The 25,892-nt window shown below is 39.8% G+C and overlaps 1 protein-coding gene across 1 annotated transcript in view; it reads left to right on the top strand.

The window, feature by feature from the left end:
• The window catches only part of ACTR3 (actin related protein 3), a 29,888-nt gene extending 14,335 nt beyond the window's left edge, over positions 1–15,553 (top strand). The window contains exons 2-12 of the mRNA XM_080599355.1: positions 678–733; positions 4,698–4,822; positions 5,371–5,481; positions 6,955–7,050; positions 8,619–8,726; positions 10,371–10,514; positions 11,188–11,361; positions 11,903–11,995; positions 12,462–12,587; positions 14,221–14,304; positions 14,679–15,553. Of these exons, the coding sequence (XP_080455481.1) occupies positions 678–733; positions 4,698–4,822; positions 5,371–5,481; positions 6,955–7,050; positions 8,619–8,726; positions 10,371–10,514; positions 11,188–11,361; positions 11,903–11,995; positions 12,462–12,587; positions 14,221–14,304; positions 14,679–14,774 (1,213 nt within the window). The 3' untranslated portion in view covers positions 14,775–15,553. The remainder of the gene's footprint in view (positions 1–677; positions 734–4,697; positions 4,823–5,370; positions 5,482–6,954; positions 7,051–8,618; positions 8,727–10,370; positions 10,515–11,187; positions 11,362–11,902; positions 11,996–12,461; positions 12,588–14,220; positions 14,305–14,678) is intronic.
• The last annotated feature ends 10,339 nt before the right edge of the window (positions 15,554–25,892 follow it).

Raw genomic sequence — 25,892 nt, 5'->3', positions numbered from 1 at the left:
CATTGACTTTTTTCCATGAACACCTCGGTAATTTTGTCAGATTTCTTATTTCATCACGGTGAGTGATATCCATAGCATGTTCTGGAAATCAGGTGGGCACAGGTGTGTAGTTCTCTTCCTCTTGTTCTCCTTAGTCTTATTAAACACATCAAGAATATTTTCCATTCATTAACTTCTGTTAAACTGCTGTCACTGGTAGCACCTATGGCAGGAGTGGCAGGAGAGGCTTGTGGTTGTCAGTCCTGCCTCAAGTCTAGTCTGGCTGGCAGCTTGTGGCCAAGGGAATTTTTTCCCCTATGGTTAGCAGTTGCAAAAATACTTCCACCACTAACATTTATTCTGGAAAATACACTATAGGATTCCTGCTGATCGCTGAGCGGGGAAGAACAACTGCCGCAACTCGGAATTTTACTCCTAAATATTGATAAACTGAATTACTTAGTGCTTGGTAGTGCCATTTCACTTGAGTGTAAATGAGCAACAATACTTCCTTTGTAGTAGGAGGCATTGGTTCATCTCTTTTAAAAGGGCTTTGTATTTTTTAACGAACACACCTCTCCTCCCAGATCAAAAAAGACTAATTTCCCCCTTTTTTAAAAAAAAAATCTTTAGTACATCTTTAATATTTATTACAAGAAATACTATAACCTACGCTTTTTTTTTTTTTGCTTTAATAGGTATACGAAGCTCGGATATGCCGGTAACACTGAACCACAGTTCATTATTCCCTCATGTAAGTATATGTTACATGTGAGAGTTGTAAGAGTTGCTACGATCCATTGAAGTTCTGGGCATGTGCTATGTAAAAGGGCAGTTAAAACCAAGCAAATAGAAAAGACCCGTGCCTGATGACAGAGCGGTTACATGACTTTTTTTGCTCTGGATGCTCAGTTCAGAATGCTAAATTCATTAAAATAGCATACTATGATGGCTTCAATTTCCAAGAAATTAACTTCAAATATTAAATAATAGCATGGCTATATTTGCTTTTTAGGAGGTTCTTCTTCTGTTAGTTAATAGATTAGATAAAACTTCAGGTGATCGTAAATAGGAAAAAAAATAATAATAAAAAAAAAATATTACCCTTCCCAGGTATTATTCAGTATTACAGCTTGTGTTTATTTTACTTGCAAAACATTAAATTAAGAAACACATGCTTTCAAATGTAAAACTATTTATTTATTCACTCCCTGCCTTCTGAAATGTTTCTGCCACATGAAGGGATGTGGCTTTCGTCTGGAGAGTGGAGCTCAGTCAGCTTCCCTTCAAAATACTTCGCCTTCTGCACCACTTGGTGTTTTGTCAGTGTTCATGTGCATTGGGGCCAAAGTAATCAAGTATTGCATCCTGGTAGAAAGGAGTAATTAGTACACCCAGTTTTCCTTGTAAATACAACAGGAAAAGAGCTGGAAGTAACAGTGCTTAGTCGCTGTAGAAAAGAATTTCTGGTAGTTCAGGCTCTGTTTTTTTGTTGTTTTTGTTTTTTCGGGGTACAAAATGTGCGTCAAAGCCATTTTCATGGGAAGCTAGTGTTAAATCGCTTAATGCGTTCTCCTGTTGTCATACATGTGAGAGAATCCTTGCAATCTCTTCTAGATTGACTTCTAATAGGTGGTTCTCAATTCATTTGTTTTTCCAAATATCATGTGGTTAATTCTGGCATATAAAATATAACTTACAATTTAATTTAGTCTTTTGCACGCAAACTCTTATCTTAACGTTAGATTTACTGATCTATATGAAAAACCTCACATTGCTCTTTCTGCTTCCTAGCCAAGTTTAATTTTAAAAAATAGACAAATTATTAATTTCATATAACTAGGGTTTGCATACTTTTTTCTGCATATTCAGACTTGGTTTATTTCATTTGAAAATTACTTTCTTGTTACAAAAGCAAAGAGGTATTCTGACGCTTGAAGTCAGCTGTCAGATAATTCAGCAGAGAAATTTATACAACAGGGATGTTTTTAAAATAGAAGAGGAATATGAGATTTCTTGATAGCTTTTTATATAGGATATGTTTAAAAAAAGGCACTTGAGTTTAAATTCTCCTACAGCTGACTGAAAACAGATTACGGTAGTAGTTAGTTTCAAAGTAAAATCTTATTTAAAAAAAAACAGTAGGTCTTTTCAAGGTACTTTGGTATCTTTATTTTTCATAATATTCACAGTTAAGAAATATTTTGGTTTCTCCTTTTGATTTCCAGGAATTGTTGTTGCATTTTATCAATTCGAAGTTTCTTTTTTTTTAAAAAAAAAAAAAAAAAGCTTGCTGAGGAACAGGTTGGAGCAGCATTCCTTCTCCCTTGTTCACTTTCTGCTTATCTTACTCACTCCTAGGATTAACAAATTTTTATTTCTCATTCTTTTATATTGTTGTCTTGGCTTAATTCTGTCTTCTGCTTCTGTAGAGATGACAAATGCTTGCGTGAAAAGTGAAATGAAATTATGTTGGGTTAATTCTTTGAAGAGACTTGTTTGCTGTTCTCATCCCTGTCTGCTTTTAAAATACAACTGATCATTGCTTGATTTTGTTTTTCCTTCACTCAATCCTGTTTTCCTACTGTGTATTAAGATAGGAGTCAATTTATTTCTGTAACCCAGGAGTTCTCCAGATTTGTTTCAAAATATCTATGATAATTTACATATTAGATGACCTTTTACTTGCATTTAAAAGAAAAAAAAAAAAGGCCATGGGAGTGGTTAAGCAGAAAAATTGATTTTTTTTTCCTAAAAGCTCTTATTCTTGTGCCAAGCAAACCAAAGCCAAACCCTGTGATACTGCTGGAGCGCTGCCCATCTTCAGCGCCGTGGTAGCCGAGCTCTGGTTTTAGCAAGATGAATGTTCCCGTTTGTGTGTTCGGGCTGCAGTTCTTGATTCTGCTTGTTTCCTTCTCCCCGTTTCTGACACCGACCGCCAGCAGTGTGTGGAGAGCTCTCGTCTCGCTGGCGGCTTGTAGCAGGGTTCAGCCACTCGGACTCGAAAGCTTCTGACTGCTGTGGCAAGTGCTGGCGTCTCACTTGAAACGTTGTGCTGATAACACACATCTGGACAGCAAGACTTCCCCAAAGTCTGCAAGCTGTGTTGCTGACCTGAAAAGTATTTGGCAAGATGCTTCTTCTCACTTGCAGCAAGCGCTGGCCTTGCAACATCTCCTTCCGCCCAACTTCAGCTTCTGCTTCTTACCTACCTCTGCTTTTTGGCTTCCAGCCTTTTGCTTCCTCTCCCCTCCTGTAAGCCGCTACAGAAGTTGTGGTATGATTCGGTTTTCCTCTTGAAGAGCTCAAAATATCTTCTGCCTTACGCTGTTCGGTCTTTCACAACACTTCTTAGTTTCTGTGGCTGCGCAGCTCTTCTGTTGCTGTTTGTGGGAAGAGAAGGGAGAAGGATGGGGCCACTGCTGAGCCGGCGGTGCTTTAGCCTAGCATGCTGTACCTTTCCCAGCCCTGTGGCTGTGCAGCCCCTTACCCTGTGCCCTTGAGGCTGCAGCAGCTGTTTTCGTGACATTTCTCTTGGTTCTGAGCAAACAGCACTTCCTGGCTGAAGGTGAGGATTAGCGAAATAATTCTGTATTTGAGCAAGCTTTTGGTTCACAGCCTTTGAATAATAGAGCTTGATCTTAATACTTAGGTTTTCTCTATGAATTTTTCCACTTGTGTAAAGGCTAGTGTTTAAAGGCAATCAGGAAGACTTGAAAAAATACAAAAGTTTTCTTGCTGGCACTGTAACCCTGGTAGCCTGGGGGCTGATACGAAAGAGGAGGGGAGGGAACATCTGTGTTCCTGTGATATCTCATCGCTGATCCATCTTTCCTGGATCCTGTGTTTAGCCTTAGCCGGTATTTCTCTAATTTTTTTCTTTATTTATGATGAGTAATTATCCTGGAAGGAATAAATTACCAAGATAAAAGCTCTTAACTTTTGCCAATTATTCCTTGAAGCAAGGGAGAGATTTATAGTCTTAAGTGAAACTCTCCATCCTGTTCTTAATGATAAGATAGGAGTAGGATTAAAAGGAAGAAATTAAAGGCTTCGAAAATCTGTTTTAAAGTGTCTAAAGATGCATGATACAGCCATATAAATTCCTATTCTTTTCTTTTCAAAATATTTCTTTTATTTCCTTCCAACTTTCTTTTTTTCCTGTCCTATGTCCTGTCCTTCCTTTTGTGCATTTCTGCGTTTGTGTGTTTAAGTTGCTTTTCAGTTCCTTTTGTGTATACTGTATCTCATTTTCATAACATGTCCAGAAATCAAATTGGAGCAAGTGAAATGGGATATTGATTTATATAATAGTAATGTGTCTTCTGTCTTGCTCTTTGCACAACTCCTACCACTGCATTCCTTTCTTTTGGGTGTTAACAGCTGACTGTGGAGAAAACTAGCCCACTTGTTGAATAAAATGAGATCTTCAGGGTTACCCTATCTGACTGATTCTTTTTGTATTTTATCTCCCTGATTGCATGTTGAGTGCCCAACAATTAAATCTCCATTTAGATCTGTATTGTGTTACTGTATAAAACCTAGTTCTGTCTGTCACGGGAATTCAAATTATTTGTGTTTTATTTTTCTGTGTTTATGCCTCAACTGAAGGATGAATGCAATTGGTGTTTTCCTATTTCTGAATGTCGAGTTTCCTCTTGTTTCTTTCAAAGTGTGGGATGTATAATCTACAGCATTGTTTATGTTCTTTGTTAAAGGTATTGCTATCAAAGAATCAGCAAAAGTGGTGGATCAAGCACAGAGGAGGGTCTTGAAAGGTGTTGATGATTTAGACTTCTTTATCGGGGATGAAGCAATAGAAAAACCAACTTATGCAACCAAGGTATTAGAGACATTTAAACTAGTTTTCCAATGTTCTTTAGAAGAAAATCACGTACACGGTAAATAGCTTATGAATGTTTCTTGGATGGCTAATCTTATTTTCTTATTAACTATTTTAATGGAAGATAAGGTTTGGTATTATATCAGTTTTGCCGATCTTCGGGAGATTTTGGGAATTTTGGAAAAAAAAAAAAGTGAATATATGTTTCCTTTGAAGTGAAGGGGAGCTGGGAGAGTGGTAAGGGGAGACAGGACATTCTTTCTTGTTCCTTGGTATCTTCTATAAGCCACATCAGAGTCAGGATACTGGCCTGGGGGAACCTCTGGTTTATCCTAGTACCATCATTCTCTGCTAATAAGAAATGCTTAATGTGTTGTATTTACTGTTCAAGGTCAGAATTTCAAATAGGTGTCAGGTTGGGACAAGGAAAACCTTATGCAAGGTTTTCAGATGTAGATCATATGCTTCTAACACAATTGAAAACAGATTATTATTACTATTATTTATTTATTTATTTATTTTTACATTTTGGTATTATTCTATGACAGTGGCCCATCCGCCATGGTATAGTTGAAGACTGGGACCTGATGGAGAGGTTTATGGAGCAAGTAATCTTTAAGTATCTAAGGGCAGAACCTGAGGATCATTATTTTCTTTTGGTAAGTAAAACTATGAAGTAGTATACGACTAATAATAATTCTATGCTGATTCGTGGAATAATTCTTAAATATGAATATGCTTACCTTGAAAACTAAAGTGAATACAATTTCTGTGACACTTTCCTAGCTTGGTTTATCACATCCAAGTTCTTTAATTTTCTAAGGATGTTGAAAGTCAGCTTCTGAACTGCAATTTTTTTTCCGTTCTTAATTCTACCCAATGCACTGCTGCCTCCTCCCTCTTTTATTACTTATCCACCAAGTTAAATAGTGATGTTTAAATTTGAGGCAAAAAAGTACCTGTGTGTTTCGATTTGGTGAAATTGCAACTGTTTTGTTTTTACAGAAATGGTATCTGTATGGTGTGTCTAGAGTAAAATTTTGTCTCCTTTCTTTGTGGAATTCAGGATTGATTGTCATATTTGGGTGTATCAAATTTGAATTGGGATCAATGTTATTCTGAAGACTCTGCTATTCCTTAGCACTTCCTTTAAAACCATCAAAATGAGCAATATGTTTGCGTGGATTTTATAGAGCAATTGGGAATTGGATGCGTTGGCCATCCTTGTTAAAGGACATCTAATACAACCGTGTCCTTGAAGCAGGTGCTATTGGATCTGGTTGCTTAGGACTGTCCAGCCAAGCTTTGAATACCTCCAAGGGTTGAGGTGCCAACTGGGCACCTCTTCCACTATTTTACCAACCCTCATGCTACTCTTTTTTTCCTCTGAATAAATAACTAGGCTTTCCCATGTTGCTGTTGGTCTCTATGACATCTTGAATCACATTCATTAAGTCAAACTCCTTGGTGTCTTTACCCTTACATGGTTAATGTAATAAAAGATAGATACTTCTTCTGAAACACCCTGTGCCACTATTCAACATGCTCTCTTAGAGGAGAGACTTAATTATATGCATAGTACTTTTATGAAGCTTACAGCATGCTTTTATAGCGGTTTACACTGTCGCTAGTTCCTCTGTTAAGTATGTTTCTACAGCTGATCGTATAAACTCTTCTTTTATAATGATTGCTTCTTGAAGAAAAATTTGTTCAACGAATTGTTTTTTCTTAATTGCTGTACTTCATGTGCTAAAATGTAGCTATTGACATGTTTAGGTTGATAGTCCTTTCTTTTTGAAAGAGAAGTTAAAATGAGCCGACCAAGCCACAGAAGGGACTATTGATGTGAATGCTTAAACTGTAATTAGTCTAATGTTTGTCTCACTTAGGTTGTATCTGTTTTCACTCAGATCGTGCTTTTGCAGTTTTGATTTTCAAAAATTCTGTTATTGTCAAGGGAGTTCCTAGATTTTCTTCATTACGCCCTTGGCATTTAATAGGACCATTTGCACATTACTATTTTTACACGCTATTGTTGTTGAATGGCTCATCTCTCAAAATTTAGTTACAGGTGATTTTTGAAAGAAGTGTTTGATTTCAATGTAAGTAAAATTTTCTTTTTTGTCCCACAGACTGAGCCTCCATTAAATACTCCAGAAAATAGAGAATATACTGCTGAAATCATGTTTGAATCTTTCAATGTTCCAGGGCTATATATTGCTGTTCAGGTAAGAGCAGGGCTATTGAAAGTTAGGGCTACGGTTCTCTAATTCACTGAGAAAATTGTATGAGTGATGCTTGGAATACTTCTATGTAGTCTAGGTCATCAGTTCCACCGCTAGATGTCTGTCTAGATATGTTCCTCCTGCCTGGGTATAGAAGGGCTCTAGACGGTATAAAATCTTGCTGCATCATAAACAAAAATAATGATAATTATGGTAGTGGGCCAAGAACTATATCCCTCTTAATATGAGGTAGCAAAAAGGATGTTTATTTGAATGTGCTTAGAAAGCATCAGAAGGCAAAAACTGCATTTATGCAGCCTTGTTTGTTTGTAAACTCTTAGGTACACATGTTATTAAATCAGTTTCTGTGCCATAAATGACCACAAGCTTCTTTTCATTAGCATCTTTTAAGAGGATATTTCTGTCAATAGGTGAGAAAAATATTGAAGCAGACTAATGAAACTTTTTTGTAAGCAGGATTTAAGACAAAGGTTTTTCTTGTTTACATGTAGATGGATTAAAGTATTTTAGCATAAGGAGATACTTAATTTTGTTCAGCTGGACTTCAGTTTTAAGAACATTACATACTTCTTGATGACTTCTGTTCATAACTTCTGAAATAGCACAGAATCACATTTCCACTGGAAATTTGTAACTTGGAGATAAGGTGAAAGTACTACTTAATAAAATAAAACATTTAAAAATACCTGGAATGCTGGTTAGCAGGAGCCCACTAGAAGATGCCCTCAATTCTTCAAGTTTTTATTTGGTTCTTCCCTCTGCAAACTCAGACCCATCGTTCTTTCCTGGTTCCTTCAGGGAAAGATCTCTGATTACTTTGCAAGATGGCTAGCGAATTTGCTTTTCCCCATTCTGTTTACCAAGCTATAATACTGAAGTAACTGCAAGAAATATCGCGCTTTTGACAATGTCCTTTTTTGCCTCCTGTTTTGTGGAAAAAGACAAATACTGTTTCATCTTCAGTATGAAATTTTTAACCCCAGTTCCTTCATAAAACTTTGTTGGTCTTCTGTAATATGTTGCTCTCAAATTATCGTATTCAGCTTGCAATTCAGTTTATTTCTGCTGTTGAGAGAATGCTTAGATGCCAAAGAAGACGGATTGGGTAAAAATTGCAGTAGTTGTATGCTCATCTAATGGAAGTAATGGATTTTATGGCCCTGTCTCTTTGTGATGCTCTCCTTAGCCCGTAAAACTGGTGCTTGTCTGTAGAAGTAGACTGAATGCTAGTAAGCTCCAATGGTCTTATTATCTTTGCTTAGAGCACAGGAAATCTTCCTTTCTGTTGCCAGTACATTTGTATAATAAATTGAATGTATTGTGCATGGTACTGTTTTCTTCTTACACTCAGATTTTCTAGCTTTCCTAGTTAAGGAAATGGTATGTTATTTTCTGTGTATACAACTTTAAAAATCCAGATTTTCCAATTATATCTGAACTTGGTTGTCTGTAAAGCGATGTCGGATCAGGTATTGCTGGAAGCAGTAGTGGAAGGTGGGATTTGCAATGCATTTAGTAAGATGAATCTTTCATGTGTATTCTTTTACAAGGCTGTCCTTGCCTTAGCTGCATCTTGGACGTCAAGACAAGTAGGAGAACGGACGCTGACCGGCACAGTCATAGACAGTGGCGATGGTGTCACTCATGTCATTCCTGTGGTAAGTGTACATCAAAGCTATAGAAACAACTTAACTGGAGAACAGTTTGTCCTGCAGCTTCTCTGAAGTCTTCATTCATGCAGACTGAAGTATAGCTAGGATTCTTCAAAAATGTCAGATAATTGCCAGGGTGGTCGGTGCGGGGCTTTTTGTTTGTTTGGTAGTGCAGAAACTTTTGGAAGAACTTTTCTGCACCCTGAGTTTGTCAGGGCATATTGGCTTTCAGTGATTTCTCCTAAATGAAGATTTGCAAGGCCGTGCTAAGTGATCAGTGAAATTTTATTGCTTTATCATATTTCCAGTTTGTCTTGCTAGAAAATGATGCAAAATATTTAAGGGCAGATGTAGCATTGTTTACAGTTTTTTCTCAATCTGTGCTTAATGTTTAGTAGTATACTAGTGCGTCAGTGATACAAGCAAAAACAGAAGTTCCAACCTGACTAAAAATCTAAGGTTAGTTGATGTTGAATATCTGTTCCCTTATATTGTTTTTAAAAGCAAAAACTGGTATGATCGTATATTTTATTAAATAATTAACACTTAAACTTACAGTTTCTTAATTGTCAAATTGCTGTTCTCACAGTCGGCATGTATCTAGTTTTACAAAACTACATAGTTAAAATTGGAGCATTCAATAACGTTCTGTATTTCAAATGGCAGCTAACATGCCTCTGCCCCTGTTTCACTGAGGAGATAAATGTATGTCTAGGCATCATAAACATTTTTTTAAAAAAGAATTTAGATTACAGTTTTTACAGACTAAAATCTATATAAAGCTTTATCCTGCCACACTAACCTCAGGTGTTATTTTATTGGTTATGCCAGACAGTAGCATTGGTTGTGAGCAAAACCGTGCTGTATTGTAGAATTTTCTTATTAATCATGGTGGAATATGGCGGCAATTATTTGTTCAGACTGTTCAGCTGAGATGGCATATTTTTAATAAGGCTTGACAAAACAGTTGGGATTTCAAACCTTGTTTAGCTAAGCTATTTTTAATTGAACTTAGTAGTGCAAATTGCTGTTTAAAACAGTTTCATGTCTTGTGTTTTTTTTATTTTTTAACATTTTTGGTTTCTGCATTTAGACCAGATATTTTAAATGCCCCGATACTGTCCCCCAGTATGAGTATGACTTGTAAGGATAGACTGATGGATGAGCGTGTGCCAACCTTACTTTCTAAGCCACCTCAGTTAATGTGCTGAAATGATCCATTTTCTCTCTGCTTTCAGAAAATTAATTTTGTTTCATGTGGATTGTAACATGGCTGTGACTGTAGAGTTAAATTGTTTATTCTAAAATGTTGTACAGTACAAGGTACCTTAATCTTTTTGGTAAGAGTAACCTTGTTTTAAAGAAAGAATGGAGGCCAAGGAATAGCGAGTATAGCTACTGTCTGCCTTACATGCTAGTGGCCTTTCTGTTCCTCCTAACCTTGTAATAATTGGGAATCAAACACAAAGCAAAACACTGTAAAAATAAAATGGTGCAACTGAAGAAGTGCACTTCTGGTAATTAAGAGCTGGTCTTAAAATGCTTCAGTTTTGCAATCACAGGTAGTGAATTGGTATTTAGACTCTTTCTTCCTCCATTCTAAGCTTTGTTGAATTTTTGTCAATGTCTTTCTTTCATTTTTATTTATAGGCTGAAGGATACGTGATTGGCAGCTGTATCAAACACATTCCAATTGCAGGGCGAGATATAACATACTTCATTCAGCAGCTGCTGAGAGAACGAGAAGTAGGAATTCCTCCTGAACAATCCTTGGAAACAGCTAAAGCAGTGAAGGTAATTTGAACATTGTAAATCTTCAGGTTGTTTGAGAGTAGAGTTTGATTTCCATTTTTAAAAATAAATTCTCTCAATCATTGCCTTCCAAGTAATGTTGCTCTGTTTCTAAATATTAAAATGTCTAAACGTTAAATACATTGCGTTTAAGATGTATTGTTGGGTTGTACGCACGGTGGTCTAGAATTTCAATCTTCACTTGTCCCTCCCCTTTATTATTGTGATACTTAGAAAATGTTCTTGGTGGGATGTGTAATGTAAAGAGCTGTAATCGCTCTTTCATTCTTTCTGAATGTTGATATGTTTTTTTACAGTACAAAGCTATTTTGAAAGACACTCAGCTTAAAGTATGCTTTAACATTGTTTCTGTGGCAATTCTTCAGTATACTTTAGAACTCATTTCTCAGTGCTATAGAAGTTTAGAGGAAAAAATAGAAGAAAAGTGATTTAACCCAGCAAGATGTGCTGCTTTCAGTGCTGCACAGAAATGATTTCTAGTAGCAGAGCCATTACTATATGCAGTAAATGTCAGTTCAGCTGTTTTTGAGGAAGATTATTTGCCAATTTCAAAGTCTTATTCTTAAAGGTTCAAATCACTGCACTTTAAAAAGTTAATACCATGATTTTTGCTCTACTTAAAAGAAACTTATAACTGTATATATTTAATTTTCAGGAACGTTTTAGTTATGTTTGCCCTGACTTAGTAAAAGAGTTTAACAAGTATGACACAGATGGTACAAAGTGGATTAAACAGTATACTGGAATTAATGCTATCTCAAAGAAAGAATTTACCATAGATGTTGGTTATGAGAGATTCCTGGGGCCAGAGATTTTCTTCCATCCTGAGGTAAGTTGATTTGAATTGTCTTCACCTTTTGTTTTAGGTGTGTTTTTGGATGGTGTCCTACAAATAGTATTTTTAAATTGTTGAAGTGGTAATTCCAACTAAAATTTGCATTGGTAAATAGATACCAGTTACTGTAAGTTCTTTTTCCAGTGTAGGGAAAAATTAGCTGGGAATAAATCTGTTTTTCTTTTCCTTGAATTCCTCTGTGTTCTCCTGTGAAAGCTTTTGTGTCATGTTGGGGTGTTTTGCTTCAGTGCTCAGCATCTGGAAAGGGCATGTATTCTTTGACCCGTTGTGGTTAACAAAAGCTGTATAGGAGAATAGCTAGCAAAATAGATAGTTTAGGTTTATTGTTCTTTCAAAACTTTTCTAAATGGCAATAAATATTACTAATGAATATATTCCCTTAGCTTTTTCACTTTCACTGTATTCCTAGTATAATGGGATGGTTCTTTCTTTTCCCCTTCTTATTTTTAGCCATTTTTTCTTTGCAGTATATGGTCCTGCATGTTGACTTACTGTTTTTTATTCTTGCTTATAGTTTGCTAATCCTGACTTTACACAACCAATCTCAGAAGTAGTAGATGAAGTTATTCAGAATTGTCCCATTGATGTTAGACGTCCTCTCTATAAGGTATGAAGCTAAAATGTTTTTTAATACTTGTTTTAGAAGGATTGTGGTTTATATTGAAATATGTAGTGGAAACTCGGTTTAAAAAAAAAAAAACAAACAGCAATTTCAAAAGTAGAAACTTTTTCTGGTAGCAAGTCCAACACGCAGAAGGCTTTATATTTACTTTTTTTCAGAATGGGATGTTTCATTACTGAAGTAAAGTAATGTAAAGGAAAGAAAAAAGGGAAGTGTAAATCTAAGTGAAAGAAGTGAAACACACTAAGATATAAATGGATTTTAAAGCATAGTCAAGTTTAATGTCACAGCCTCTTTGAATTCATATTCTGTCATGTTTAAGTGTTAACTTAAAACAGGGAAAAAGCATACCTGTTAACTGTGTTAAAAAATAGAAAAAAATGGAGTAGATAAAGGTGGAGACCTACAGTTAATTTTTTTAATTCTCTATTTTTTTTATTTCCTTAAACAGAATATTGTCCTCTCTGGAGGTTCAACCATGTTCAGGGACTTCGGTCGCCGTTTGCAGCGAGACTTGAAGAGGACAGTTGATGCAAGACTGAAACTTAGTGAAGAACTTAGTGGTGGCAGGCTGAAGGTTAGTTGTTGTTGCCAATGCATATAAGTGGCATCTTCTTATCCCTTGTTACCTGGAAAACGCAAAAATAACATACTGAAATGACAGTCTTGTTTGAAATTTCCTCATCTTCATTTAAGGTTCTCCTACAGACTTTTTAGAGATTGATATATTGTAGAGAGTTAAAGACAGTTACTGAAGGCCATTTGTATAACACTGTAGGAAGCTACAGTACTGTTTCCGCAGGTATGAACTCTTGCTGCCCATCCACTGTTACCGATATGGATCGGTCTCACCTAATAAAAGGATGGGACTTAAACCTGTTATGTAAAAACAGTTGACGGCTCTTCAATTTGTTTTTTGTGTGTAGTGGTTACTGATTAGATGCAAATAATTGTCTTCAGTGTTTTGTATTTCATAAAGACACTGAATGGTGTGGAAAGCCATTAGTGCAAAGCCATTAGTAGCAGTGGTAGCAAAAGGACTAGAGCATTTGCCCTGTGAAGAAAAGCTAAGAAGAACTGGCTTATTTGGAGAAGTCAAATCCTTGTGGGGTCCTAACAGCAGCCCCCTTGGTTCCTGTGGGGAGGTTATCAAGGTGGAATCAGGCCCTTGATAGTGCTGCATGGTGACCACGTGAAGGACAGCAGAGTCTGAGCTTGGATGTAAGAAAAATCTCCATGGGGATAATCGGGTATTGGAGCAAGCTGCACAGAGAGGTTGTGCAGTCATCATCCTTTCAAGATTCGGTTGGATAAAATTCTGAATAATTTCCTCAGACCTCCAGGAGATTGAACTAGAGGCATTGAGTTCTGTTCCCACCTGAATTATCCGATGGTACTGTGAAATGACTTCATTTGCACTGAACTGCACGATTCTTAATTTACCTGCATTCTACTTCTGACCTCTGATCTAATTTTTGCATTTTTTCTGTTGACTCTGAATACATAAGACATTAGCAGGTTAATTTTTTTCTTTTAAGGTGAGAATTAAATTATTTTCTCACTTATTTTTAAGTAGTAATGTAGCTAGACAAGCTCAAACAATACTTAAAAAAAAAAAGTGCATCTTCATACGTCATGGAGGCAACTCTGAAGTATGTTATAAACAGTTCCTTAGCTCAAGTAACTTTATTTTCAGTTCTCTTTGTGAGATACACTTTTACGTTATAGGTTGGAAAAGCGCAGCTGTGTATTGATCATAGCTAAATTTTTGATTGATCTGCAACTAATGCTTTGTTAAAATAATTACATGAAATTCAAAAACTAAGTTTCTGAAGCCTTTTTTGGAAAGGGGTAAGTAGTACGGATCTATTCTTGCAATTGCATAGCTATTCCCTGAAGGAAATTATTCAGAAAATTGAAGGTGGATAATCTGAGAGGAACGAGGGTAGTGGAGCTGTTGAGAAAATTGGTGTGAATGCAAATATCTTTAAATACCTGAAAAGTAGATAGCTCTTGCTAATAAATAACCACTTATTTCTTAGTCTGGGTTGTACAAATGAAAATCTGATAGTATAATTGTGTGTTTACATATCAAGCATTTAAGAAAAACTAATCTGTGATTAGTAAGCTTGGAATATAGTAATTTAAATGATTTATTTAACTAACAGAAGCAAACTTTAATATATTCTGTTTTTATTATTATTTTATAGCCTAAGCCCATTGATGTACAAGTCATTACACACCATATGCAAAGATACGCTGTTTGGTTTGGAGGATCAATGCTGGCTTCCACAGTAAGTTAGCTATAAAGCTAAACATGTTTTAGGCCTGGGTATGTTTTTGGATTTCTTATCTCCCCTTTAGTTCATACCAAATGCAGCTGGGGGATTTCTAATAGCTTTTGGATAAGAAACACTACTCTCTCCCTCAAAGCTTTTGTATTAGATTTGGAAAATCTAAAAGAGCAAATGAAAGCTGAATTACTTTTTTTTTATTTTAAAGAGTACATTTTGGTTTGGTGGTAGAACATGATGTTTGCCACTGGTGTTTCACTGTGTGACAAATAATGTTTCTTTTAGGTCTTCCAAATCATCTGTATCTGCTTTTTCCCACTTGCTATGTAAATTACAGTATTGTTGACTATTTATTTTTCTCTTCCTCTTTACAGCCTGAATTCTACCAAGTATGCCATACCAAAAAAGATTATGAAGAAATTGGTCCTAGCATCTGTCGTCACAACCCAGTGTTTGGAGTCATGTCTTAAAGCTGACCTTGCAGGGGTCAGGGATAGGGAGGTGGGGAGGAGTTTTTCTGATCACTCGTTTGTCTGATGGCTGGTATTAAGATAACAAACATGCCTTGACAATAAGAAAAAGACCAAACACAATTAAACAGGATTACTTTAAGTGTCTGAACATGCGGATGTAGTGGAAAGCCAAAATGATCACGTTTTTTCTTTAGATTATTTGAACTTGTGCGTAACAAACAAAGTGGGTTTTAGTTCTTTCTGTGCCCTGATATTTTGTATATTAAAGAATTATCCAAGATTTGATGGGATTTGACGGTGTGTAGATAGTCAGCTCTCTAATGCTTCAGTTGTACCCTTTAATGGGTACAACGCAGGAGCTTGTTTATATTTCTTACTTTTTTTATACTTTGAGGAAAAATATGAATTAAAGAAACTGTAATATTTGAGAGAAAAATTACCAGTGACCATCTTTAAAGTAAGTTAAAGAGAAGTCATTGAGACTCATGCAACTAATTCTTGAAAATCATGACCAGTCTAAATCCTGTTCCACACGATGCGAGTGCTTTTGGAACTAAGAAGCTAGTATCTTGGATTAACTGATGCCTGCTAGTGCTTTCTGATTACTCGGTGCATTTTCATTCTATCTCTTGCTTTAAAAAAAAAAAAGAAAGACTGTTGGACCAGTATTGCAGTTCTGTAGTGTCATTTCTAATTAAAACCAAATAATCAGGTTATCAAAATTGGTGTATTTAAAGCCTAACACCATTCCAATAAAGGCACAAAATTTCTTTTTATGTTTGTGTCAGACTTGTTCATATCATTACGTGGGAAGTTGTGAGCATGGGTTCCTACATATCCGCTGTTGTTTCTAATGAGTAAGATTGGCTTGTAAGATAGAGATCATTATGTGCATTGTATAAGCTGAAGTGTGAGCTTCTTAGAACTACAGTTTATATGTTCATCTAGATAGCACTTATCTATATAAACCTAACATCTGCATTGTTAGGTTTGTTCATCTGCTTCGTTCTGTAACTGTTTTTTTTCCCATTTTCTTTGAAGTGGTGGCATACAGGAGACAGCTCTGCGTTTTAAATCTCTGGTTTTTCTGCAAGAAAATACCATGTAGATAAAAAGTGAAGTGAAAACAATCTCTTTCTCATTCTTTCTAGGAAGAAAGCTTCATACTTGCAATTTCTATTAATATTTGATGATGGAAAACTCAGATTTAGACACTTCTGAACTCACAAATGTAGTTAAGACTGTTTACATAGAAGACCACAAGAGGGAGATCTCTTGGTTTCTTCTACAGAATTCAATATTCCTCAAGTTGTCTTTTTAGAGAGAAGCTCTTCAATTGCCAGAGCTTTCAGTTACTTCAGAGCATGATAAACGAGACTCCAAAACAAAGCTATATATGGAAAGCTGGAAAGCTATTTTTACAGTAAACATTACAAAACTTGGATGTGCTGGAATTGAATAGAACCTTGGTGCAAACAAACAAACAAAGTTAAATAATTGTATTACAAAACTATTACTAATCTCTCCTGATCAATGATACAATTTTTGTATACCTGGCTTTGAAAGGTTGTCTTATAGTGACTTTTTGAGTAACTGCTGACTAATTCATGTGGTAAGACACACAGACAACAAATATATGTAGAATATATTTACTGTATATAAATAATTATATATAATATATATTATAATAATATATATAATATATATATTATAATAATATAAAACTGTATCATGCTTTAGTGGCTGGATTTCCTGATACACGGCAATGGCCTGAAGATAAGGCAACTTTTTAAGACAGACCCAATTTCTGGGGAAACAAATTTACTTTGAAGACTTATTCCTGAAACACAGATGCATAGATTCCTCTTATATACGCGTAAAATTGCCTGGTAATCTTGGCAGGTAGGGGAACAGTCTCCTCCAGTAATTCCCACAGGTGCGTATGTGGGGGCCCCTATATTTTGTGGTTGAACTTTTGGAAACCAACATGACTGACAACTGGACCACATTGAGTTACGGTGGAAGAGAAGAGGTGCCACTTGCATGCCTTCATGCAGGCGTGCTACCTGTGCACTGGAGAGCAAAACCTTCATGCCAAGGCTAGCCGCTGGTTCTGTCAGTGCCTTGCTGGCTGCTGCAGGACTTCCCTGCTGGTGGCAGAGCACATCTGGATACCTCTGGGAACTCCACGCACAGTGGACTGCAGAACCAGATCAGTCCCCAGCAGATGCTTGCAGCTTGGTGCAGCTCGGGCTGGGCTGGGCTGGCTTCCTGCATGCTGTCGGGCACTGCTTGCAGCAAGGGGGTGGTTGGTCTGCAAACAGCTGGGTTAAAGGGTGCAGGTGTCCAAATGCTCAGAATTTGGACGAGATTGGTCACAAGGAGAAGCAGGCAATTCTGTAATGTGTTTTGGCAGCTGGGCTCTCGCGGGAGGGGGGATAGGTGAGACCAGGCTGTCCCAGGAGGGGATGGTGACTTGCAGCCTGACAGTGACAGGCAGTTCTCTTGGGTTGGGATTTCAGGAATGCCTGCTCCCCAGGGGCAGGGAGCCCTCTAAAGCTGGATTTTGTGTCTGACTCAATAATAAGTGCATTGACAAACAGCGCTCGCAGTAAGGAAACCAGCAAGATCATACAGGAGCTCTTTGACAGGAGAGAATTGACATTTGAGCCTGGAAGCTGTCAGGCTGAGAACAGGAGTTGCTGCCAAGTGTAAAATGGGTGGATTTTTGCCTTACAGCTGTATTTTCAATGAGGGTACTGCTACAGGTACTACTGAGTTTTTAATCATGGATTTGATATGTGCAGGAGTAAGGCCAGGAGGCTTTTCCTAATCTGAGGGATGCCTCCTGCCTGCAGTGAATGAAAACCACTGGAGCGGTGCAGGGTAGCGTGGCTTTGGGCATCCCCCGCCGAACTCTGGATCCTTGGCACAGAGGTAGGTCCCATGCTGCGACAAGAAGCTGCACGGTCTCAGCATCACCTCGCTGTGGCCAATGCTCCCAGGGAGCAGGTACCGCATATGTCCAAGTGCTGCTGCACAGCCCATGTGCTGCGTGCCTCTCAGGTGGGACGTGTGCTGTTTTGTGTTGCTACCTCCACAGGAATTGCAAAATCAGGGATGCAGAAGCTCAGTCTTGTTAGACTGTTTTGTCCCAATGTGCATTCCTCTTTGCTTGGCTTCAAGAGAGATGCTCTAAGCTTGTTCAGCCACTTGCGGAAGAGAAAGGAGGGGGAAGTACCTTTGCCCTTACACAACACATTTTCTTGTAGTAGTAACAAAAAATAATGTTAAACTTACCATAAAATGAAACAACTGAGTGTCTTTCATAATGTATTTTGTATTTTTTATACCCTAGAGATCATGGAGAAGGCATGCAGGCATCGCTATGTTCTCATGCACTGGGGAACTAGAAATCTATGAGCAGCTCTCATTAATGACTTGGATTGAACAGAGAGTCATCAATACTTAAACACCCAGGTGTGATGTTCAATTATAGTCTTCTATGTTGGGGATAACTTGGGAAATGGCGTACATCACTCTGTGCCTATAAAGCTGGATCCAAGTCCAGGCTGCCATTTTGGTGCTGCACACATAAAACATGCCCTGCCGAGGTAATTTCAGAAAACCCTCTGCTCTTAAAATGGTACCCACTGCTGTTGTTCTTTGCTGGGTTGAATATAAAGCATCCAAAAGATTAATTGCAAAGGCAGGTGTTTAAAAAAAATAATGGTGTTTTTCTTCTAAAATTTGTTGTCAGGAGAGGTTATATAAAGAGGCAATTAAAAATTTGCACCCCTGTACAAATTAAGCTCTTTTTTTCTTGGTTTCAAAGTCCTGTTGTGCTGGTAATTAGCAGGTAGCTCAGCCCTCACCTCACAGCGCAGCCCCCCAGGCAGGGGTACTGCTGGCACAGCGAGTGCCCAAAATGCACACAGCTGAATGGATCAGAGAAGAAATGCGAGGCAGCAAATGCGGGTCATGCTTGCTGTATAGCGGAGGGTTTAACAGGATTCATGTTTACAGTGCATCATAAAGGAAAATCATAATTTTATTGTCTTAGTGACAAGCAGCCAAGTTAGTTATGCATGGAAAAGTCCCAGGAATGCTGAAAGCTTGAAGATTGGCCTGCCTGAACCTGACTGGCTTTTCTAACTTCTGGGAGTTCGATTTATTCCCCCAGGAAAAGCAGAACCCCAGTTTTAATTGGCTCCGTGTGTCAAAAGCTTTTATTTGCATGTAGCTCAACTTAGAATAAACCAGAGGTCACTGCCATATCAGTTCGGGCTCATCTCATTTTATGAAAATTGCTCTTCTGAAATCCTTGGTCACATGAAAGGTTTCATTAAAATTGTATCTTAAGTATCCATGGAAACAAAGATATTTGGACCGAGACGTCCTTCCTCGCAACATGTCACCCAAGTAGAAGGCATGGTGTGGCCAAATGATGTGTTACTGGGAGAGCTGACCACAGGTGCCCGTTGGACACAGGGCTGTTTGTGCCATTGCTGCGGGCTGATAGCGACGTGCTTTTTAAGTTTGCTGGCTGGTACCCATTTCGTTGTTTGGGCAGGCTGAACATTTGTTCACAAAACTCTTGTGGCAGTAAAATGAAGGGAAATGTGTCATGGCTTAAATATTTATCCCTTCTCCAGAAGAAGCAAATGACGTAGGGTGGTGATTCTGTAGTCCAGATTTCACTTGATTTAACTTCTGACAGAGCTGGAATAATCAGCTCTGAGTGCAGGTCCCCTTCCCTGTTCTGGTCCATGCCTCTGGCTTCCTCGTTTTGAGCAGCAGCTGGGCCATCCAGGACAGCTCGCTGCTTCCTGGGTATTGCAGATGCCTCTAATCTTGACATTTTTATCAGAAACTTAACTAAAGGGAAAAGACAGGCTGACCTGAAATAGGTGCACGTGGAATAAGTGTAAGGGGTGGCCTGTGTTTTGTCCCAGTGTTTCACTGTGGTTTGGAAAGCTGTTATCTGCTCTGATTCACAGTAAAATGCAGAGTGGCTGCGGCTCTTTTTCTCAGACCTTAGAGGGGTTTTAGTGTAAATGCATTTAGTGCTAGAGAATACAGCAGCAGTGAGTTTATAGGAGCCAAAAGTCACAGAGTCAACAGAATGGCCTGCGTTGAAAGGGAGCCGCAAGGATCATTGACTCCAACTCCTGTATGTATTGCATAGCGTAGAACAAGTGACACCAATACTGTTTAGAAAAGAGTCAAGTAATTAAACTTTTCCTGGTTTCATGAGCTGAAAGAAACACCAGTAAAGGTGTGTCATTTGAAAGACAGACCAGTGCAGAAGCAGCATTTTTCAGTTCTCCAAAAGTGAGAAGACACCTGGTTTCATGGGCATTTAGTCTGTTTCAGGGTAAATCCTCTTAGCATCTTTTTTGAAGTTGTTCCAAATTTTTATTTTAAACAAAAAAGCATTAACTGGAGCAGTGGCTGCAATTTTCTCTTTCCTGCTAGCTAACTGCCCTGACTACAAAGCTACAGGATCAGTGTTTTTACCCTGGTTCCTGTTTGCGTGACCAAGCCTGGGAGAAGGTTTGTGCTGCCACTCGGGCCTGCACCTCCCTCGTCCTGGGCTTCCCATCAGCCAAACTCAAGTTCTGTCCCCTTTGGAGGCTTGTGGGGTGCGATGGCACTAATGGTCTCAGTGGGGAGCTGCCGGCCCTTGTTCTGCTCCGGCCTGGGACCTCAGAGCCCCCTTATGTGGGTGCCGACCTGCCTGGGGCCTCTGCTCCTGCCTCCAGGCCCTGGGGTTCAGCCAGGCCTCAAGAACAGTGACAAGAAGCCAGGGTTGTCCCGGGGGAATAACAGCAGGTGACGCCTACCAAGCGTCCCCATAAAACTAGGAGGAAGCCAGAGCGTAACAAAGACGTGAGGGTCAGGCTGTTTTAATTCAGGTTTGTGGCCAAAAGGAGGGCTGGAGGCGGGTGGTGGGCGGTTGGCCTTATCGCGGGGGGGCTGTGCTTAGAGCCTTGCTTATTAATGTAGTAATATTCCACCTCAGTATTTCACTGAGGCGGCTTTGGCTGACAGTTCTGAGGCAAAGTAGCGAGGGTTTCACGCTTAGCCACGGGAGGGCACCTTCCCACAAGAAATCCAGCATCAGCACAGCCAGAAAAGCCTTTTAGCAGGGAGCCTGATGGAAAACGTTCAGGGAGAGGCGGGTGCCTTAGTGATGCCCAGGGGAGGAGGACTGGAGTGTTGCTGGGGCCAATAAACCAGCACCTCCCTGCAGGTGTGGGTGCCTGGACCCCTGCGAGATACTCAGGACAAATGGTGAGAAGTGACCCAAGGAGGCAGGGCCGGACCTGCACCCTCCACCATCGGCTTTGGTGTCCCTGTGCTGAGCCAGAGCTGAGTGTTGGGGATGCTCTGGGGAGGATTAGCATAGGGGAAGGTGCTGCACACAGTATGTAAAGCTGACTTAAGGTGTTGCCTATGAAGCTGTACTCCCATTGCAACTCAGCTCTGAATTAATTTGACCTGTCCCTGCATCTGGCCATGGGCAGGGCACAGGAGACAGCCCGGGGGTACTGTGGGTGATGTTGAGGCTTTGCAGGACCTGACACACCCATGCACGGGGGTTGAGCCAGGCAGAGCGGAGGTGAGAGAGTTTTGATAGTTTTGTTGTAGCTGGGTGCTGTTGTTGCATTGTACTTGTCACCCACAAAGTGCAGATAATGGTAATATTACCCTAACGTGACGATACTTACTGCATGGATGTCACAGCAATTTTGTCAGTGTGGCTTGCCAGACATTTCCGAGCAAAATAGGCTTTTACCTGAGTGTTAGTTTATATATTAAAAAACAAAAACGTGTTTTTCAGAAGTTTACCGTTATGATGATGCTTCTGTCAGGAAGTTTCTCTGGTCCTGGATCACGTTCCCAGCCAGGGTCTGACCTTGTGCTCCCCCAGAGAAGCCTGCGCCCTGAACATTGCCCTCCCCTTGCTATAAAGGCAGCCATGAAGGCAGGCACTGCCCACATCTCACTCATGTCTCTTGTTTCCCACAGGACCCTGAAGTTGCCAAAAGAGAAATGGTAAGATATGGAGTGGGTGCAAAGATGTTGTGGGGACATGATGCTCGTCATGCTGGATCCCGAAATGCAGCCTGGCTGCTTCCCTGGGGATTGTGAGGGTCCCAGGGGTGTCTTTCAGGTCCTCGCTGCAGGGATGTGCTGCACTAGGAGGACAACCAAGCCTCTGAGTTGTGAAACTCAGGTAACAGGAGCTTCTTCAGGCACAAATGGTGCTGCCTAAATACTCGCATTTCTCGCCTGCTTCTCTTCTTCCCTTTTGTATGGGAAACGGGTTCCTTGCCTATCATCTTTGCCTTGTGGAGCCATACAGGTCAAAATTAATGATTAAATAGCAGGAGATAATGCTTCACAACATGTGGGGTTAATGTCTTATTTTGTAGCGCTTTATAAATGCCTTTGTTTCCCCTAGATAGCAGAGAGATCTAAAGACTTTCTCAAGATAGTGGTTGTCCAAGACCACACACCTGTCCTGCAGATCAAACAGCACCTTCAGGTCTTTTGGGAGGAAAGGCGATGTGTAAAAATACTGCACTGATTACAAAAAATAAAGCATTAGTTTTTTTTGTTTTTGCTTTGTCCCTGTAGCAGTGGATTTGTTTTTGGCTATATGCTAAATAAATACATATATAAAAAACCCAGAGCCTTTTCAGTATGATCTTGTTGACCTTTTTTGGGCCCATTTTACTTAGTCATTCAATATAGAGGTTAGGTAGTGACGCTGCAGATCTTCAGCGGTCCCAACACATTTACATTTCTCCAATAATAACAGCACATTTACCTGTGTTTCAGCAAAATTGTGGTAATTTTTACATCTTGTGCTGCATCACAGCTGGGTTTTGGACTTTTACAAAGAATCCACAGGGAAGACCCGTCCAAGGGGAATGCAACATTGGCACTAATACAGTGTATGTTCTTACATTATTGCTTTAGAGGGGAATGCTTCTAACTGAAAAGCAAGGGAATAGTGCTGGTGTCATGTGGGCTGGGGGCAGCAGCTGCCAACAGGGCCAGTGGGAGCAGAGGGAACCAGCTGCAGTTGCTTCATGTGGCTGGAAAATACTATGAGTAGATAGAAATGTAAATTGCTGCTTGAGATCACTGTGCAATAACTGGTCAAAGAGCCACACGTCCTGAAATCTACATTTTCCCTTCTATGTCTGTAAGATGTCTATTGATGCATCTTCTCTCTGCTCCTATCTCGTATCAGCTATTTTATCTGTGAAGCCTGATGTTGGACATGGATGCTGACACCGTATGGGTCAGTTCTGTAGGTTGTTCCTCTCTGCATGTCCACTCTGCAGTGCTGCTTGGGGAAGACCACAGAGGTTTAGGGATGAGATGTGCAGTGGCAAAGCTTCCTCATCACTCCCTTGGCTCACCTGAGCTTTGAGTACAATTTTCTCTTAAACCAAGCCTGCAGACAGCTGGGTGTAATTCAGCCTGCAGCTTGTACTGCTGTAATTCAGAGAGATCAATGTATAAAGTAGGAACCTATAACTAACCTATACCAGCTGATGGCTTCCTGAGCAGGGGCTCACAAATACAAGTGGCCTGAAACAAATCCCAGGATAACTCTGTGCCACAGGGTAATGTCATGTGCCTTCTGTCCTCAGGTATCTAATGTAGCTAATGAGTAACTAACCTAACTGCATAGTTTGGCAGGAGTCTTTACCTGTTGAATACTTAACAGATTTCTTGTTCCTACGTGTGTAATTTTCTCTCATCCCCAAAGGAAAGCTATATAATGTTCATCATATTTGTTTTTAGAGTTGCAATGTGCCAAAAGTGCACCTCAAACTTCCTAAACTTCAGGAGATGATGTCCTGCTGCACCTCTGGTGGGGCTGCGAATGCAGGCCAGGTGGTTTTGCACAGCAGGACCTTCACCCAGGCTTCCCCTGACACTGCACACAGCATTGGTTAGCTATAGCACACTGGCATCACTAAATCAGCCCAAATAACCCTTGGACAACTTTTGAGATATTTAGGGTTTTATTTTTTTTTTAAGGGTTGTATTTTTAAATAAAGGATGACTGAAAAATACTTTTCCAACATGGTCTTGAAGAGACGTGTGCTTTTTTTCAAGAGCTTTAAGAAATACTATATTTAAATAGAATGGTCACATGCATAATTATTCAGCCTACTTTATAGGCAAGTAATTCACTATTTCAGATTCCAGTTTGAGAGGAAGAAATAAATTCTGGTGGCTCTTGGAAATAAATGAGCCCGTGTGCGTCCGTGTCTGCAGAAGGAGGGAAGGGAGCGATGTGGGTGTGAAGGGCAGAGAGCACTTGCTTGCTGAACGAGGAGGGGTGCTGCTCATGTTCATTAATCACGCTGATTGCAGCAGCCAAATATTTGATTAAAAGGATGCATAAAAATAGCCACTGAAGCAAATAAGCTTGTGGGGTCTTTTCTGCAGTGCCAGGGCAGGGAGTAACCCTGGAATTGAAAACCCTGCAAGTGAAAACTCCCTTAAGTGCCCATCTAAGGGACCTGTGAAAATTAAACAGCCACAGCTGTGCTTGGGCAAAGGGGATGCTGCCCATTGCCTGGGGGTGCTGCCTGTGAAATGCCTCCTTCAAAATACACCAGGGAAATTGCTGCCTTGAAAAAACATGCAAGCAAAAAAGCTTTGAAGATTTGGTGGCAGAAATGGGGGAAATCAGGGCTCTAAATGTTCTTTTAAAGCTCCATTTTCATTACTACTGCTAGAGGTAGCTTAAAAAAAAGGGCCATGTCCAATGATTTTTGCAGATAGGAAATGTAACAAAAATCCAAACAGACATTTAACAGCAAGGAAAATTGCTATTTCTTGTGAAGAAAAGCATACTGTCTCGCTATGGACAGAAACGAGTAATTGCCTAAAAGCTGGCATTTCTGTAAGGATTGTCACACTGAAGCTACCCCAAAACTGCAGATAAAGGGAAGCACGAACGTTCCCATTCTACCTCCACAGAAGTGTGAGCCTGCTAGGGGTGATGTTCTTTGTGCTCTGTGCCTGTGCCCAGGTGTGTGGTGCTCCGGCCCTGTGCCTGGAAGCTGCAGGGTCCCACAGACAAAGCGTCCTTGTGGCTGGGCAGGTTTCTGTGTTCATTGGGGTGACTGTCTCTTCTGCCCTCCAGCCACATGCTGCTGTCAAATTTGCTTGAGTCTCTGCTCTGGATGCTCCCAGTTTTCAAAATCCTTCAGCGTGCAGCTCCTTTGTCTCCTGTGTGGCCCCTCCAAGCCTGTTCTTGCTGGTCCTCAACAACTTTGCATCCCTCTGGTTTTGGTGCTGCCCCACCACGTTCCTGCAGCTGCCCCAGGGAACAGTCAGGAATTGGTGGCACCAACCAGTTTCTGCTTGTACTCACTTCATTTGTTGTCCATTCTTCTTGGATTTCTTCTGTATTATCATTTTCCAAGCTTTACTTTCTATCTGAATAAAAATGCCACATTTTTGGATTATATTTCCTGCATATACAAGCTAGACTTTTCTCAGGCTCGTTTAGGTGATATCCATCTAACTTCATTATCCTCTCTGGACCTAGCCTCTGAATTAGTCTCTTCTACAAATGCCATGAATCTGCCGCTACCTCCCTTAGCCACATCATGAGGGAGTGTGTTAAATAACTCTGGTCCTAAGCAGTCCCTTTGGCACGCTGCTAACGCTTTAGCCAGTGCTGTTGTGCTAAATAAGAGGCAATGAAGCCAGGGCCATCTCACCCTCCGAGGGAGCATGGCAAGTGCTGGCATGTGATGGGAGCTGCACTCCTTTCTTTTTGGGGCCGGGGAGAAGAGGCAGCTCATCGATGTGGCTCATCATGCAAATCCTTCTCCTTTTCTTAAGCAGGTGACATGGCTTGCACCTGTTAATTGTCTGCATTTCACATGCAGTTGAGCTAGAAGAGAAACCTTGAGTGTAAACAAGAATCATAATAAAATAATAATTCAGCAGGGAATACAAATCACGGGAGTGCGGGTAAAATGCAAAGCCTTTTTGCTAGATGGACTGCAGAGCCTCAGCGTATCCTGGAGAATTTCATAAATCTAATGAAGCTTTCACACCTTG

This window comes from Anser brachyrhynchus (genome assembly GCF_964034855.1).
Source record: "Anser brachyrhynchus genome assembly, chromosome: 7".
Lineage (NCBI taxonomy): Eukaryota > Metazoa > Chordata > Aves > Anseriformes > Anatidae > Anser > Anser brachyrhynchus.
This window is presented reverse-complemented; position numbering and strand designations above follow the sequence as displayed.